Source organism: Pogona vitticeps, chromosome 4 (genome assembly GCF_051106095.1).
Source record: "Pogona vitticeps strain Pit_001003342236 chromosome 4, PviZW2.1, whole genome shotgun sequence".
In the NCBI taxonomy this organism is placed as follows: Eukaryota; Metazoa; Chordata; class Lepidosauria; order Squamata; family Agamidae; genus Pogona; species Pogona vitticeps.
Window position 1 is genome coordinate 115,599,836 of NC_135786.1, and position 15,801 is coordinate 115,615,636.

The 15,801-nt window shown below is 41.1% G+C and overlaps 1 protein-coding gene across 1 annotated transcript in view; it reads left to right on the top strand.

Moving 5' to 3' along the window:
- XPR1 (xenotropic and polytropic retrovirus receptor 1) overlaps positions 1–15,801 on the top strand; it is a 178,317-nt gene that overhangs the window by 154,851 nt on the left and 7,665 nt on the right. Inside the window, exons 12-14 of the mRNA XM_020789740.3 lie at positions 5,272–5,438; positions 11,523–11,662; positions 13,927–14,148. Coding sequence (XP_020645399.1) covers positions 5,272–5,438; positions 11,523–11,662; positions 13,927–14,148 — 529 coding nt within the window. The remainder of the gene's footprint in view (positions 1–5,271; positions 5,439–11,522; positions 11,663–13,926; positions 14,149–15,801) is intronic.

A 15,801-nucleotide genomic window follows, 5' to 3' on the forward strand; every position in this document is an offset into this window, starting at 1 on the left:
AGAGGTGTCTTTGGGGATTTGGATAAATCTCAAATCTAGGATGATATTGGGCTGATGTGAACTGAAGATATCTAAAGTTAAGCAGTGCATCTACGAATGGATTGAGTCAGAATCTGAACACTGAAGGAATTCATTGCAATTTAGATTTGGAAGGTGTGTGTCTCCATTTTCTCCTAGTGAGCTCATTTTTCTCAATAAACAACTCATTAACTGTTAATAAACTTCCCCTTTTTCTACTGATTTTCTTAATTGTCCCTATTTGATTATATTTGTTTTTATTGATTTTAAGTACACTTAGTAGGCATGAGACTTCTGGGTTAACACTATTGAGAAAACATGAAAGAGTCTCATGTTATCCATGTCCAATTCGTTCTGTAATTTACAATAAAGTCTGAAAACTGATTCATTTAGTTTAACTAAAGAAAGGATCGCAAAATAATCAGATCTCCTCTATTAGATTGCCTCCATTTGACCTACGTATTTAAAATTGCTTCACATTGATATTCCGACAAATATAGTCTCCCCGTCTCAGTGTCCTTTCGTCCTTTCCTCACAGCCACCACTTCTACATGCCTCCTGGCCCTGTCAAACAACCTGTTATTTCCCCTCTCTCTCATTTTCCCTCACTGCCACCCTTGCTGTGCACCTCCTTAGCACATTTGCCCATCTCACTTTCCTCCCTTGCCCAGCCCCAAAAACTAATGAAAAAACAAAAACAAAATAGTCAGAAAGAGGTGCCTTTTTATAATAAATGAAAAGAGTGGTACCCTCCCTCCAAAAAACAATAATTAAAGAGCCCACCCCCAAGAAACTGAACCAAATGAAACAGAACCAAAAGTTTCTGTTCTGCACATCCCTAATAATCAGGCTTGAGAGTTTTGCACTGAAGAGATGGCTATAAATTTATAAAGTAAAAAACAATATCTTTTAGCCCAATATTATCTATTTATGAGAATGCAGAAGGGTTCTTTTCACTGAAAGAATGTAACACGCTAAAGATCATTGTGGCAGAGGTAAGATATACAGTGATGCCTCGCAAAACGAAAGCGTTTTGCAATTTTTTGGTGACTCGCAAGACGAATTTTCTATGGCCATGCTTCGGAAGATGAATTTTTCCCTTTTTTGGGTTTGTTTTAAATCACACAACCGTTAGTACCGCACTTCGCAAGATGAAATTTTCGCAGTACGACACGACTCATCTTGTGAGGTATCACTGTAAATAGGGGATTTGCTGTTTGAACTCTTAATTATGATAAACAATATGGACTCATGATCTTAAAATCTTTTTTAGAATTGTAGCATAATATTGTATAATATTTCAGATCAGACTGTTTATTACAGGTTCAAAGATACAATAAAATGTGTCCAAATTTCAGCTGGAAAGAAACTTAAAGGTAGAAGGAATAAATAACCATTTAAACTAGTCATACAAAATACTGGCCAGAATCCTGTTAGTGTTTGCATACCGTTTATGTAACATGCTGCAGGTAATTGCAGCTACAAGTATCTCACAGAAGTGAGTACACCCCCTCAGATTTCATAAATATGTTAGTATATCTTTTCATGTGACAACACTGAAGAAATGACACTTGGCTACAATGTAAAGCAGTGAGTAGACAGCTTGTAAGGTAAAGGTAAAGGTTCTCCTTGACAATTTTTGTCCAGTCGTGTTCAACTCTAGGGGGCGGTGCTCATCCCCGTTTCCAAGCCATAGAGCCAGCGTTTTGTCCGAAGACAATCTTCCATGGTCACATGGCCAGTGCGACTTAGACATGGAACGCTGTTACCTTCCCATCGAGGTGGTCCCTGTTGATCTACTTGCATTTGCATGCTTTCGAACCGCTAGGTTGGTGGGAGCTGGGACAAGCAACGGGAGCTCACTCCGTCGCGTGGATTCGATCTTACGACTGTTTGGTCTTCTGACCCTGCAGCACAGGCTTCTGCGGTTTAGCCCACAGCGCCAACACGTCCAAGCTTGTATAACAGTGTAAATGTGCTGTCCCCTCAAAATAACACAACACACAGCCATTAAATGTCTAAACTGCTGGCAACAAAAGTGAGTACACCCCTAAGTGACAATGTCCAAATTGGGCCCAAGTAGCCATTTTCCCTCCCTGGTGTCATGAGACCCATTAGTGTCACAAGTCTCAGGTGTGAAGGGGGAGCAGGTGTTACCTGGTCACTGGAAGTTCCACGGGACCTCATGGTAATAAAGTAGCTGAGGATCTGAAAAAATGAATTGTTGCTCTACATAAAGATGCCCTAGGCTATAAGCAGATTGCCAAAACCCTGAAACTAAGCTGCAGCACAGTGCCCAAGACCATACAGCGATTTAACAGGACAGGTTCCTCTCAGAACAGGCCTCACCATGGTCGACCAAAGAAGTTGAGTGCCCATGCTCAGTGTCATATCCAGAGGTTGGCTTTAGGAAATAGATGTATGAGTGCTGCCAGCATTGCTGCAGAGGTCGAGGGGGTGGGGTATCAGCCTGTCAGTTCTCAGACCATACACCTCATACTGCATCAAATTGGTCTCCAGGGCTCTCGTCCCAGAAGGAAACCTCTTCTAAAGATGATGCACAAGAAAGCTTTTGGTCCCGTGAGACCAAGATAAACTTATTTCTTTCAGATGATGTCAAGGGTGTGTGGCGGCAACCAGGTGAGGAGTAAAAAGACAAGTGTGTCATGCCTACGGTCAAGCATGGTGGTGGGAGTGTCATGATCTGGGGCTGCATGAGTGCTACCGACACTGGGGAGCTACAGTTCGTTGAGAGAACCATGTTCCCTCAATGAATGTCAACATGTCCTGTGACATACTGAAGCAGAATATGATCCCCTCCCTTCGGAGACTGGGCTGCAGGGCAGTATTCCAACATGATAACAACCCCAACACACCTCCCAAACAACCACTGCCTTGCTAAAGAAGCTGAGGGTAAAGGTGATGGACTGGCCAAGCATGTCTCCAGATCTAAACAGGATTGAGCATCTGTGGGGCATTCTGAAACGGAAGGTGGAGGTGTGCAAGGTCTCTAACATAAACCTGTTCTGTGATGTCATCATGGAGGAGTGGAAGAGGACTCCAGTGGCAACCTGTGAAGCTCTGGTGAACTCTATGCCCAAGAGGGTTAAGGCAGTGCTGGAAAATAATGGTGGCCACACAAAATATTGACACTTTGTGGCCAATTTGGACATTGTCACTTAGGGGTGTACTCACTTTTGTTGCCAGTGGTTTAAACATTAAATTTGTTGCGTTAGTTTGAGGGGACAGCAAATTTACACTGTTAAACAAGCTGTCTACTCACTGCTTTACATTGTAGCCAAGTGTCATCTCTTCAATGTTGTCACATGAAAAGATATACTAAAATGTTTATGAAATGTGAGGGGGTGTACTCACTTCTGTGATATACTACAATTAACAATGTGCCATTGATTATATCAGTTGCATGCCTGTTCATGCACCTGACTTAGCAACTGAAATGTGCCGTGGTACCTCAGCATTTGGTCTCAGTAACAGCAGATTAGACAGGTCTTACATTACAACAAAAGGATTCCACCCAGTGCTTTGTATGACTCATTTCTGGCCACTGAGTAATATCTGCTCCAATGACTGTCTTCAGTAGTAGTCGTTCTTCCCCCAAATAAAACAATAAGCATCTGGTCTGCTTAATTATCTCCTAGCAATGGACAGATACTATTGATAATCTTTCTGTATTGTAGTATCGTTAATTCCTTTTAATATGCTGGTTTTCTATAAATTTTGAGATTTATGTCTTCCTGACTATGCTTATTCATATGTTTCAGTAGATATGGGTCTTCAAAAATCATATCTTAAAATCCTTGCCAATTTTAATTCATAATGATTATATGCTACTGTTATAAAACTACCATTGTCAAACATACCACAATGAATCCAAAAGGGATAACTAACCTCAGTACTGGGTGAGTAATATCCTATATTAGAACACCCTAAATTCAAGATAAATACACACAATTTAAACAATGGAAAGAGAGAAGAATATGTAGAATAAGTGACTTGGTTTATACAAGGAAAACGTATTACAGTCGGACAACTCCAGGAGAAAACTAGGTGTATAGCAACTAATTGGTATCAGATAACCCAAATCAGAAATTTGGCAACTCAACTGCATAAAACAAAGGACTCAAATATGTAGACCATTAACAGTAGACCATTAACAGAAATAGAGAAATATTGTATAGAGATAGGAAATAAAAGGAAAACAGGGTTAATTTCAGTAATTTATAAAAGTATTATAGATAAGCAACTTGGAGACAATATGGGATCCAAGATAGTTAGGGAGACAAACTTGAAAACTGAAATATTAGAAAACACATGGAAAAGAATATGGACCTCTCAAACTTGCAAATCAGTTTCATCTCAAGCTAAAGAAACAGTGTTAAAAGTAGTGCACAGATGGCACTTATACCCCGTAAAATTAAATCGAATAAATAAAGCAATATCGGACATGTTTTGGAGGAAGTGCAGGAATAAAAGAACTTTGGAAGATATGTGGTTAATATGCCCAAGAGTGGAAATTTTCTGGTTTGAGGTAATTAACTGATTGGAAAGTATAACAACAAAAAAAAAATCTCAAATGAAACTTTGCTACTTTTTTTTATTTATGAGGGAACGAAAACATTATGAATAAAGAACTAATTGCAATAATATTAGGAGGAGCCCATAATGAAATTGCCCAACACTGGAAGGACGCTCAGGACTTGTTCTTGTAAATGTTTCAAAATAGAATATGGAGACTGGCTCTGGTGGAAAAACTGACCTATCACATTAAACTCTATAGGGGTGAAATAAAACAAGATAAATTTATGGAAATATGGAATCCCTTGTTGGCCTGTGGTGCAGGAGATCAATTGGAAAATGGGTTGAAATTCTGGTTAGTTTGAATAACTGTGCGGTTAGAAGTAGAACATATATAAATGTTTAAATATTATTAGTATACTATAGATAAGAAAATTATTGAAAGGATAATTGTATTTATAGGTAATTATTACTTTTTTCTTTTTTGTTATGTGACCAGAGGATTATTATTATTATTATTATTATTATTATTATTATTATTATTATTATTATTATTATTATTATTATTATTATTATTGATAATAATAATAATAATAATAATAATAATAATAATAATAATAATAATAATAATAATAATAATAATAATAATAATAATAATAAAAACTAGGTTATAGTTTACTCACTGTTAGTTAACATTTCTGTTCCTCTTTATTGTAGTGCAAAAACATGGTGACACACCAGTGTTCTTTTATCTGTGGATCGTCTTCTACTTCATCAGCTCCTGCTACACCCTTATCTGGGATTTGAAAATGGACTGGGGTCTCTTCGACAAAAATGCTGGAGAAAATACTTTCCTGCGAGAAGAGATTGTCTACCCTCAAAAAGTGTGTATAAGCACATGGGTTTTGTAAAGATGTACCTGTATATTTAAAAATGCTTTGGGGGAGAGGAGTCTGGACCACTGAAACTGAACTATTTCAAACAGGCATGCTTTGACTAGATAAGTTAAAAGAGGGTCAATAATAATTATCCTTTATGTTGTGAGAACACTAAAGAATGGGGCAGTTGAGAGATCTGCTGGTATTTTCCTTTCTGCACTGCAACATCCTCATCTCTCTTTCTCCCCATCCCTCCTTCTCCCTCTCTCTCTGTCACTCATACACATGCCTCTCTGTGTGGTATGAAACAAAAACCACCAGCAGGTGATGCACTGAGGTTCTCTGACCCATCAATTGAGAGAAGGATATGTAGCACCTAGTAAGTAGTTACTGCTTGATACAACAATGAAGTGAAATGTAACATGCAGAAGCTTTTATGCAGCAGGCAAAACTTTCAAGACAGTGGGATTCCAGAATCCAGCCTTACTCTTTCAGTGCAGGTTTCCTGTATTTCTTGCAACTGATGGCTGAAATACAGTAGTAGGTTACACTCTGTCTGTCAGTCAGTCAGTCAGTCAGTCAGTCAGTCAGTCAGTCAGTCAGTCAGTCAGTCAGTCAGTCAGTCAGTCAATCATCCAACCTTTTTCCTTAAAAAGAACCCAAGGCAGCTTACATCATTAAAAAGCCACCCAGAGTAGACTTCAGTCTAGATGGGTGGAATATAAATTAAATAAATAAATATTTAAAAAGCTGAAAAACAGTAGGTATGCAAATATTAAAAAGAATTAAATAAGTATTACATTAAAAGCAGTAGCAAAACCAACACTAAAACACATTTAAAGCAACAGAGCATGACAATCCATTTAAAAATCCCTCTCAGACTACCAGTTATTAAGAGAAAGCCTGCCCAAAGAGAAATAGAGAATGTTACAGTAATCCAATTGAGATGTAACTAAAACATGTCACTGTGGCCAGATCAGATCTCTCAAGAAACAGGCGTCTGATTCACTAGTTTTAACTGTGAAAGGCACGCCTGGCCACCGCCAAAACCTGGCCATCCAGAGATGAATCCAGGAGAACCCCCAAGTTGCACGTCTGTGTTTTCAGAGGGAGTGTAACCTCATCCAGCACAGGCTGCAACGCTGTTCCTTGATTGCTTTTTGACTGGCCAGGAGCACTTCTTTGTCTAGATAAAGTTTCAGTTTATTTGCCCTCATACTGACACTAGGCACTGATTTAGAACTGAAACAGCTTCCTTGGATTTAGATGGAAAGGAGATATAGAGTTGGGTGTTATCAGCCTACTGGTGACACCAAACCTCAAAACTCAGGACAATCTCTCCCAGTGGTTTCATGTAGTTATTAAATAGCATAGGGGACAAAACAGCTTCCTGGGAGAACAACACAGACCAATGGCCAGGGTGTTGAATAGGACTCCTCCAGCACTACCCTCTGGGTTGCCCCTTCCAGGAAGGACCAGAGTCACTGTAAATAGTCCCTCCAAATCCCATCCCAGAGAGACAGCCCAGAAGGATGCAATAGTTGATGGTATCAAAAACCAGAGAGATCCGGCAGAACCGACAGACTCCCCCTATCAGGTTCCCAGCATAGGTTGTCCATCAAGGTGACCAAAGCAGTCTTTGTCCCATAACCAGACCTGAAGACAGATTGAAATGGATCTAGATAATCCATCTCATCCAGGAATCCCTGGAGCTGAGAAACCACAACCCACTCCAGCACCTTCTCCAGGAATGGGATATTAGAGACTGGCCATTAAGTATCCAGTACTGTGGGGTCCAAGGAAAGCTTTTTCAATAATGGCCTTATTACAGTGGACCCTTGACTTACAGATGGCTCCACTTACAGACTTTTCGAGTTACAGATTTCTCTGGTCGCAAAATGTAGGTTCGACTTGCAGCCGGAGAATTGACCTACAGACCAGGGAAAAAAACAAAAGGGAACAAAAACGGCCAGTTACGGATTAATCGGTTTTCAATGCATTGTAGGTCAATAGAGCCTTGACCTACAGACTTTTCGACCTCCAGCCACCGTTCCAATATGGATTAATTCCATAAGTAGAGGGTCCACTGTACTTCCTTCTTAAAGCATGCCGGGATGCTACCCTGCTGCAATGAGGCATTCACTACCACTTGGACCCATTCATCCAATTCCTCTTTGGTAGCTTTTGTAAGCCAGGAAGGGCAAGGGTCCAGGAGACAAGTGGTAGCCTTCACCTCTCCAAGGGTCCTGTCCACATCATCAGGCTTTGGTGAATCAATTACTCCTTAAGTTCCATTGATTCAGTAGCTCTACTCTAGTTTTGACTTACTACTAAATTTCAGCCAGTGTATTGCTACTTAGGTTTAGGCATCCTTCAGTTTCGATAGACTATGATAACACACTCTGAATAAAGGACATAGAACAGAGTCTAGTGTGGCTGAGAAGGCCAATTCAAGAGTGACAATCCCTTCCACACTGAAGACAAATACAATCTGTCCCCTGTCGAGCTCCCTGATTTTGCTGGTTTCAGAACTGCCTCTTTGCCTTGGCCTGCTGGACAAGTGTCTCTTCAAAATGGGAGAGGCCATGCTGCACTGCCTGCCTCCAGGCCGGATGCTCAGATGTCAAGGTTTCCCATCTGTTGAGGTCCATTCCTAAGGCGTTCAGATCCCACTTACAGATATCCTTGTATCACAGCTGTGGTCTCCCTCTGGGGTGATTTCCCTGCACTAATTCTCCATACAGGATCTTTTGGAATTCGACCATCAGCCATTCTCATGACATGCCCAAGCCAATGTAGACGTCACTGTTTCAGTAATGTATACATGTTAAAAATTCCAGCTCCTTCTAGGGATACTCTGTATTGCTACTGAATGAGTGAAAAATATAAACAAATATCTTAGTAACTGCCTGTTTATTTATTTATTTATTTATTTGTTTATTTATTTGTTTGTTTATTTATTTATTTATTTATTTATTTATTTATTTATTTATTTATTTATTTATTTATTTATTTATTTATTTATTTATTTATTTGGCTTCTATTTGGCCTTTTAGCACAGACTGGGACTCAGGTGGTTCACCCTAATATTAAAATAGGTAGAAATACAACATACAGAAACTTGTAATGCAAAACAACAATTAAAAATATAGTGTGGAACCACTGTTAAGCTAAAAATGTTTTATGAAAGCTCTTTTTTAAAAAAAAGGGTAGAGCACTACGCTGTTAATAGTTCATTTCTCAACATCCTGCCTTAATAAAAAGGTCTTTGTTTCTTAGCAGAAGGATAAAAGGGTGGAGGCCTGCCTAACCTCCCTTCATAGTGAGTTCCCCAATCTAGAAGCAGCCTTCAAGAAGATATTTTCTTGTATCCCAATCAAACAAGATTGGTGGGACTGAGAGGGTTCTGCCAAACATCTTAGGACCAAGGCAGGCTCCTATGGCAAAACTTGGTCATTCAGATCATCTGGGTCAAAGACATGTATAGCTTTCCACATAATAACCAGCACTTTGAATTGTGCCCAGATGCAGATATATAGCTGATAAAGCTAACAAGAAATGATTTGGGTGCTATCTTTCCATAGTCTCAGTCAGTAGTCTGGCTGCAGCTTTTTGAGCCAGATAGAGGTAACTTCACCCAGAGTGTGTTATAGTACTCCAGATGGGATGTAACTGAGGTGCCCATCAGCCACTTCCAGGAATGGGCATAGCTGATACACAGAAACTTCTGCCTCAGTTCTTAGAACTGAATCCAGGGGAACACCCAGATTTCATACCTAAATCTTCAGAGCCGTTGGATGGCCACCCTAATATCACTTACAGACAACCCTCCCAAATGAAAACAGCTACTAGCATTTAACAGGCAAAACAACATTCATAGATAGATAGGAACAACATTCTGCTACAAATCAAGATGTCACCTCTGTCCCCACATCTCCTGTGGCAGTACCATTACAAGTCCCACAAGCATCATCCACAACATCAGGAGCTTATTTAGTTGTTTACTTCTAATGTGATATAAATTGTTTACTACTAAAGTGATATATTGATGGCAGAAAGTGAGGAGGAATTAAAGAACCTTTTAATGAGGGTGAAACAGGAGAGTGCAAAAAATGGTCTGAAACTCAACATAAAAACACCAAGATCATGACCACTGGTCCCATCACCTCCTGGCAAATAGAAGGGGAAGATATGGAGGCAGTGATGGATTTTACTGTTTTGGGCTCCCTGATCACTGCAGATGATGAGCAGCCACGAAATTCAAAGACCCCTGTTTCTTGGAAGGAAATCGATGACAAAGCTAGACAGCATCTTAAAAAGCAGAGACCATAGGTCCATGTAGTCAAAGCTATGTCGACAAAGGTCCATGTAGTCAAAGCTATGTTTTTCCAGTAGCGATGTATGGAAGTGAGAGCTGGACCATAAAGAAGACTGACCGCCGAAGAATTGATGCTTTTGAATTGTGGTGCTGGAGGGGACTCTTGAGAGTCTTCTGGACTGCAAGGAGATCAAACCTATCAATTCTGAAGGAAATCAACCCTAAGTGCTCACTGGAAGGACAGATCCTGAAGCTGAGGCTCCAATAATTTGGCCATCTCATGAGAAGAGAAGACTCCCTGGAAAAGACCCTGATGTTGGGAAAGTGTGGGGGCAAGAGGAGAAGGGGATGACAGAGGATGAGATGGTTGGACAGTGTCATTGAAGCTACCAACATGAATTTGACCCAACTCCGGGAGGCAGTAGAAGACAGGAGGGCCTGGTGTGCTCTGGTCTATGGTGTCACGAAGAGTCGGAAATGACTTAACGACTAAACAACAACAACAAAGTGATATATGTAATCAGCTGCCAACAATACTCCTTTGCATTCTACATAGAATAAAGCAGGACTGTCTCTACCCAAGAGATTAAATGGACACAAATCTAACATCACAAATAGCCACACACCGAAATATTAATAATCTTAGAACTGCAGAGCTAAAAGGGACCTTATGGATCATTGAGCCCAGCCTCTGTCAAGGAGGCACAGATGGGGGGAATTGAATTCCCAGTCTCTGGCTCTGCTAGAGTTTCCAGTAGTTCTGATTTTGCCAGTGTTAGAATGTTTCCCAGGAGACTCTGTTACTGATCTTAAAGTGGCTATTATACTAAAAAATAAATCAGAAGGGAAGATTTGAGAAGGAAATAACTGAAGTTGAGTTACATTCATAAATTCCAGCACACATCTAGAGGATTAAACAGAGATCAGAGCTTTTTAGTACACTATATATATTTTAACAAGCTGGATTTCTCAACCAAATATAACCAAATACTTGTTTTTAGCAAAATTCTGACCACAACACAATCTACTCTACCTGAAAAAAATTCTAAAACCCAGGTCGTAGAAATTTAAATCATGTCCATCTTCTTTTATCTCATCCTCACCGTTCTCAACACACATATATTATATACAAACCTGTAGTCCAGATATTGTGCTCTGTATCGCTGAAGAAAAATATTTCATGTATAAGAACTCACTCTGAAAAGAAATGGTTAATCTTAAATGCTTTTACTGTATTTTTATTTTTGCTAAAACAGAGTAACATGGCTGTCTCTCTGAAAATGGCTTTGGAGGAGGGTAATCATGTTCACCACAGGTTTAATCCCTATTCTCTAACTTGTCCAGGAGCACCTTGGTGTTTTTTCTTTCCCTGAATTAAGCTTTTAAGTCTTTCTACTATTACATGGTGCAAGTGTTTTATGCTATGAATTTAAAATTCTTTAGCTCTCTGGTAAGAAATTATGGAGAAGGCAACCACCGTAAAGGCAAGAAGCATGTCAGCTCTGGAATTACAAGAAATGAAGCATGCTCTGTCATGTGATATTCAGCCAGCTGTTAGAATTTCATCTCACTTAATGAGATAGGGAAGGCAGATTACTATTCTGTCAGCAGAGAAACTCTGTCTGACTGTGACAGAGAAATTCTGTTGTGTATACAGAAAAAGCATATCCAAGAATTAGCTGGCTCTTTTGCTCTGCATATTTATTTGGACCTTGATCTGGATTGGTATTCTAGCTCTGTATTATTATGACTACATCTGTCTGTTTCTTCAGGCCTATTATTATTGTGCCATTGTTGAGGATGTGATTCTGCGATTTGCATGGACTATACAGATCTCTCTCACTGCTATGGAAATCCATCCTTATGCAGGAGACATCATTTCTACTGTGTTTGCTCCACTTGAGGTTTTCCGGTAAGATGTGTTGGTTAAATAAGTAGTGACGGGGTTTTGCAGACTTCTTTGCAAATGATGATAAGCAATATATAACTTCAAATGGACAGAAGTAGTTTTCTTGTATATCTTTGCTACAGGCTCCCTGACTCTTGTCTTTCAGTTATAAGTTAATGGCCAAAATTCTGTTGACTTAATCCTTAATAAATCGCAGTAGGGCAGACCCATTGAATCAACTGGGATTTCAGAAGTCAGCTCCTCCATGAATTCCATTGATCCAAATGAGCCTGCTCTAACTATGACTTATGTTAAAGTGAGTCGCAGTTAGAATATAGCTGTTTGTATCAATGGAACTTACAGAGGAGTTGACTGTCCAAATCCCATTGGTACAATGGGCCTTCTCCAGTGCATATTACTATACTAAGCAACAAGATTTAGGCCAATATCAAAATACAAAGCAAAAGGTTTGTTCAGGGAACAATATTCTTTGAAAGCTACCAAGAACCAGTTGCAGCACATGACTACAAACACTAAGAACTACTACTTTGACTCTATGCAAGTCTACAAGTGGATACAACAGCCCGGTATGATGTAATTCAGCCCATGCTAAACAGGCAGATGTGAAAGCTGTAGAAGCATTGCTAGATGCCTAATGCCAGTCCATATGTAAAATAAGTTACCCAGCAGGCATTGCACCCAGTAACATACAGAGAGAGGTAGCAGCTTATAGTGAAAGATTCAAATCATTTGCATCAATTGCACATCTGCTCTTTAACAACCATCTCATCCAACTTTTTCCACATTAAAATGCAGGAAAACTATTTTCAGAACATCTGTCAGTATTTATGTACTATAGAATAGGGGTCTCCAGCCCCCGGTCCATGGCCCAGTGCTGGTCCATGGCCTGGGCTGCGGAGACAGATCTCTCCCCCCCCCACATGCACTCCTCCCACAGAGCCTTCGTGCATGCGTGCCCCCCCGAGATCCCCACCTCTTTGCTCATGCACACATATGTGTGCAAGTGCCCCTTTGTGCATATGCCCATGTGAGCGAGTGTGCCCCACCTGTAGGCGCACGAGCATAGGAGGTATCCTGCCTTCCCTTCACATGGACCCCATCCTCCCCCAACCAATCTACAGTGTCAAAAAGGTTGGGGACCACTGCTATAGAAGACAATGTTAGAAGCTACAAATGTTCTTGATGTTGCCCAGTATTGTGAAATTTGTCTGATATAATTCTTAATTATATTGTGGTGCTTCTGCCATGAGCAAAGAAAGATAAATTATAATGGCATATCTTGTTATCACAGGGGTTTAGAGAAAGTTATTTTTAATCATTAATATAGCTGGCTCAGCCACAGGAGGCAGTCAGTGATCAGGGGAATGCAGTCATACAGAAGACAGGAAATAGTTATATTTACTGTTATTCTCTATCCCTTTCTTTGGTTCATGGCCATTGATACACAATGATTCCTCCAATGCTCCTACCTTTCATGCCCAGTTTTGCATAGTATGTCAGAACATTCAGAAAGCTAGTAAAATGTATGCTGCTCTGCAGTCAACAAAATTTGTTAAAATCAGTTTGTGGAAAATCGCAGTACATGACTTAATTGTAGTCTCTGAACTTTGGTTTGGCATATGGAGATCATACCCAGCCTTGTCTGCTGATAATTGGTACTCTGACATCTCAATTTCCTTTTTTTGCTTGTGAGTTCCCAACACTATAAATAGGGTTTATTTTGTTCTTACAGTGATCTTGTGTGGTCACTGAAGATGAGAAAAGATAGACTTGACCGGGACTTGTAGTTAAGTTTTATGGTTTCAGCAAAGAACTGTATCTGAATTTAGCGCTTTGGTCATCATATGACATTGTAGCTGATATTAAGAAGTTATGCTGAAGTTATGTAGGAAAACCACATAATTTTATTGATCATTGAGCTAAAATATTACTACACAGAAGCATCCCTGATACTATTTGTATACAATTTTTTTTCTTTGTCACTACCCTTTGCAGCAAAGAAAAATTTTTAGTTCACTAGTGTAGTGGTTCCAAACCTTGGGTCCCTAGACATTTTTAGACTGCAGCTCGCAGAAGCCCTTGCCAGGATAGTTAGTGGCGAAGATTTCTGGGAATTGCAGTAGAAGAACATCTGGGAACCCAAGGTTGGGGGACCACTGTACTAGTGGCCTTATTTCAGGTTTCTTTGCTCATAGATTTTAGCAGCTGCAAGGAAACTTTTACAACTGCAATATACTTTTAGCTTATTATTGTGTTTTGTTTTTCAGGCGGTTTGTGTGGAATTTCTTCCGACTGGAGAATGAGCACCTGAACAACTGTGGTGAGTTTCGTGCTGTCCGGGATATCTCGGTGGCTCCACTGAATGCAGATGATCAGACCCTGCTTGAACAGATGATGGACCAGGAAGATGGTGTCCGAAATCGCCAGAAGAACCGGGCCTGGAAGCGTAGCCAGAGTGTGTCCTTGCATAGACCACGTCTTGGTTCACAGTATGTATTTGTTGCTCTGTAGAACAAAGGGCTCATCTCTGCCCTCCCCAATTTTCATTTAGACAAATGTCCTAATATTGTACCTGGAAGACAAAGCTGGCTTTATGAGCCAGTTGATGCCATGCATATTCTGACACTCGGCTCACCTAAGGCTTGTAGAAGAGCAAATGCATTCTTTATGCAGTCAGGGCTTACGGTGTGTGAAAGTTACATTCTAATTAGACATTACTTGATGGGAGATTCTGAGAGCTATCTTCTAAAAAAGAGGAAATGTTGTAAGCCATGATTTCCAGTTGTACATAGTTTCATAATTAGGGCATACAGGATGTTGGAAAAGTGGAATTAGTTTATTATATTAATGTAAGAGAAAAACTATTGGATAAATTAATCATTTTGCTTTTTTATAGGGACTTCACTGATCTGTGTATACCCTGGTTTGAATACTAGTATATACTGCATGTTATTGTCATATTAGCAGTTCCCCAGCAAAGGGAGCACAGCATGCAATACTGGTTCGGTGTCATAAAGATTAGTACAGTGGTGCCTCTCATTACGACGTTAATTCATTCCAGCCAAATTGCTGTAGAACAAAAACGTCGTAATGCGAAAATAAAAAGCCCATTGAAACGCATTGAAACCCCTTCAATGCGTTCCAATGGGCTGGAAATTCACCGTTCAGCGAAGATCCTCCATAGGGCGGCCATTTTCAGTGCCTGTAAAGCGAGGAATCCATCCCAGAAAAGAGCAGGGAGCCATTTTATTTACCCGGTGGCCATTTTGAAACCGCCAATCGGCTGTAGGAAAATCCTCGTTTTGCAAAGAATCGGTTCCCACCGATCATCGCAAAGCAAGAAAAGCCTATTCAGACCATCTTCTCCGCTCCAGCCCCTCCCCCTCCCCGCCTCACAGCTGATCGGTGCTGGTCTTAGAAGCTTCCCCAGGCTTGCCCAGCAGGTAAACAGGCAGTGGAAATGCACTGGGGACGTTTTGAAACCTGCGCTTTGCCGGGGTGGGGCTGTGGCAGGAGCAGGCCTGCCATCCCCCGCGCGCGCCCCCACGGCAAAGCGTGGCTTTCAGAGGTGCATTTTCACTGCTGAACAAGCCCCAGGAGGCTTCTGAAAGGGGCGCTTTGCTGCGGGGGGGTGAGGGGGGTGGCAGGGGGTGGCGGGCCTGCCCCTGCCACACCCCCACACCCCGGTAAAGCGCAGGTTTCAAAGCATCCCCAGTGCATTTCCACTGCCTGTTTACCTGCTGGGCAAGCCTGGGGAAGCTTCTAAGACCAGCGCCTATCAGCTATGAGGCGGGGAGGGGGAGGGGCTGGAGCGGAGAAGATGGACTGAAAGCTGCGCTTTGCCACGGGGGAGTGGCGGGCCTGCCCCTGCCACACACCCAGCTACCCGCACCCCAGCAAAGCACAGGTTTCAGAGGCTTCCCTAGTGCATTTCCACTGCTTGTTTACCTGCTGGGCAAGCCTGGGGAAGCTTCTAAGACCAGCGCCGATCAGCTGTGAGGCGGGGAGGGGGAGGAGCTGGAGTGGAGAAGAGCACGCACACACCTAGTACCACTTTCAGAAGTGGGGGGGGGGCTTCGTTCTGCGAAACAGGGCCATAGTAAAAATCGTCTTGTGAAGCACAAAAACCCTCACTGGACTCA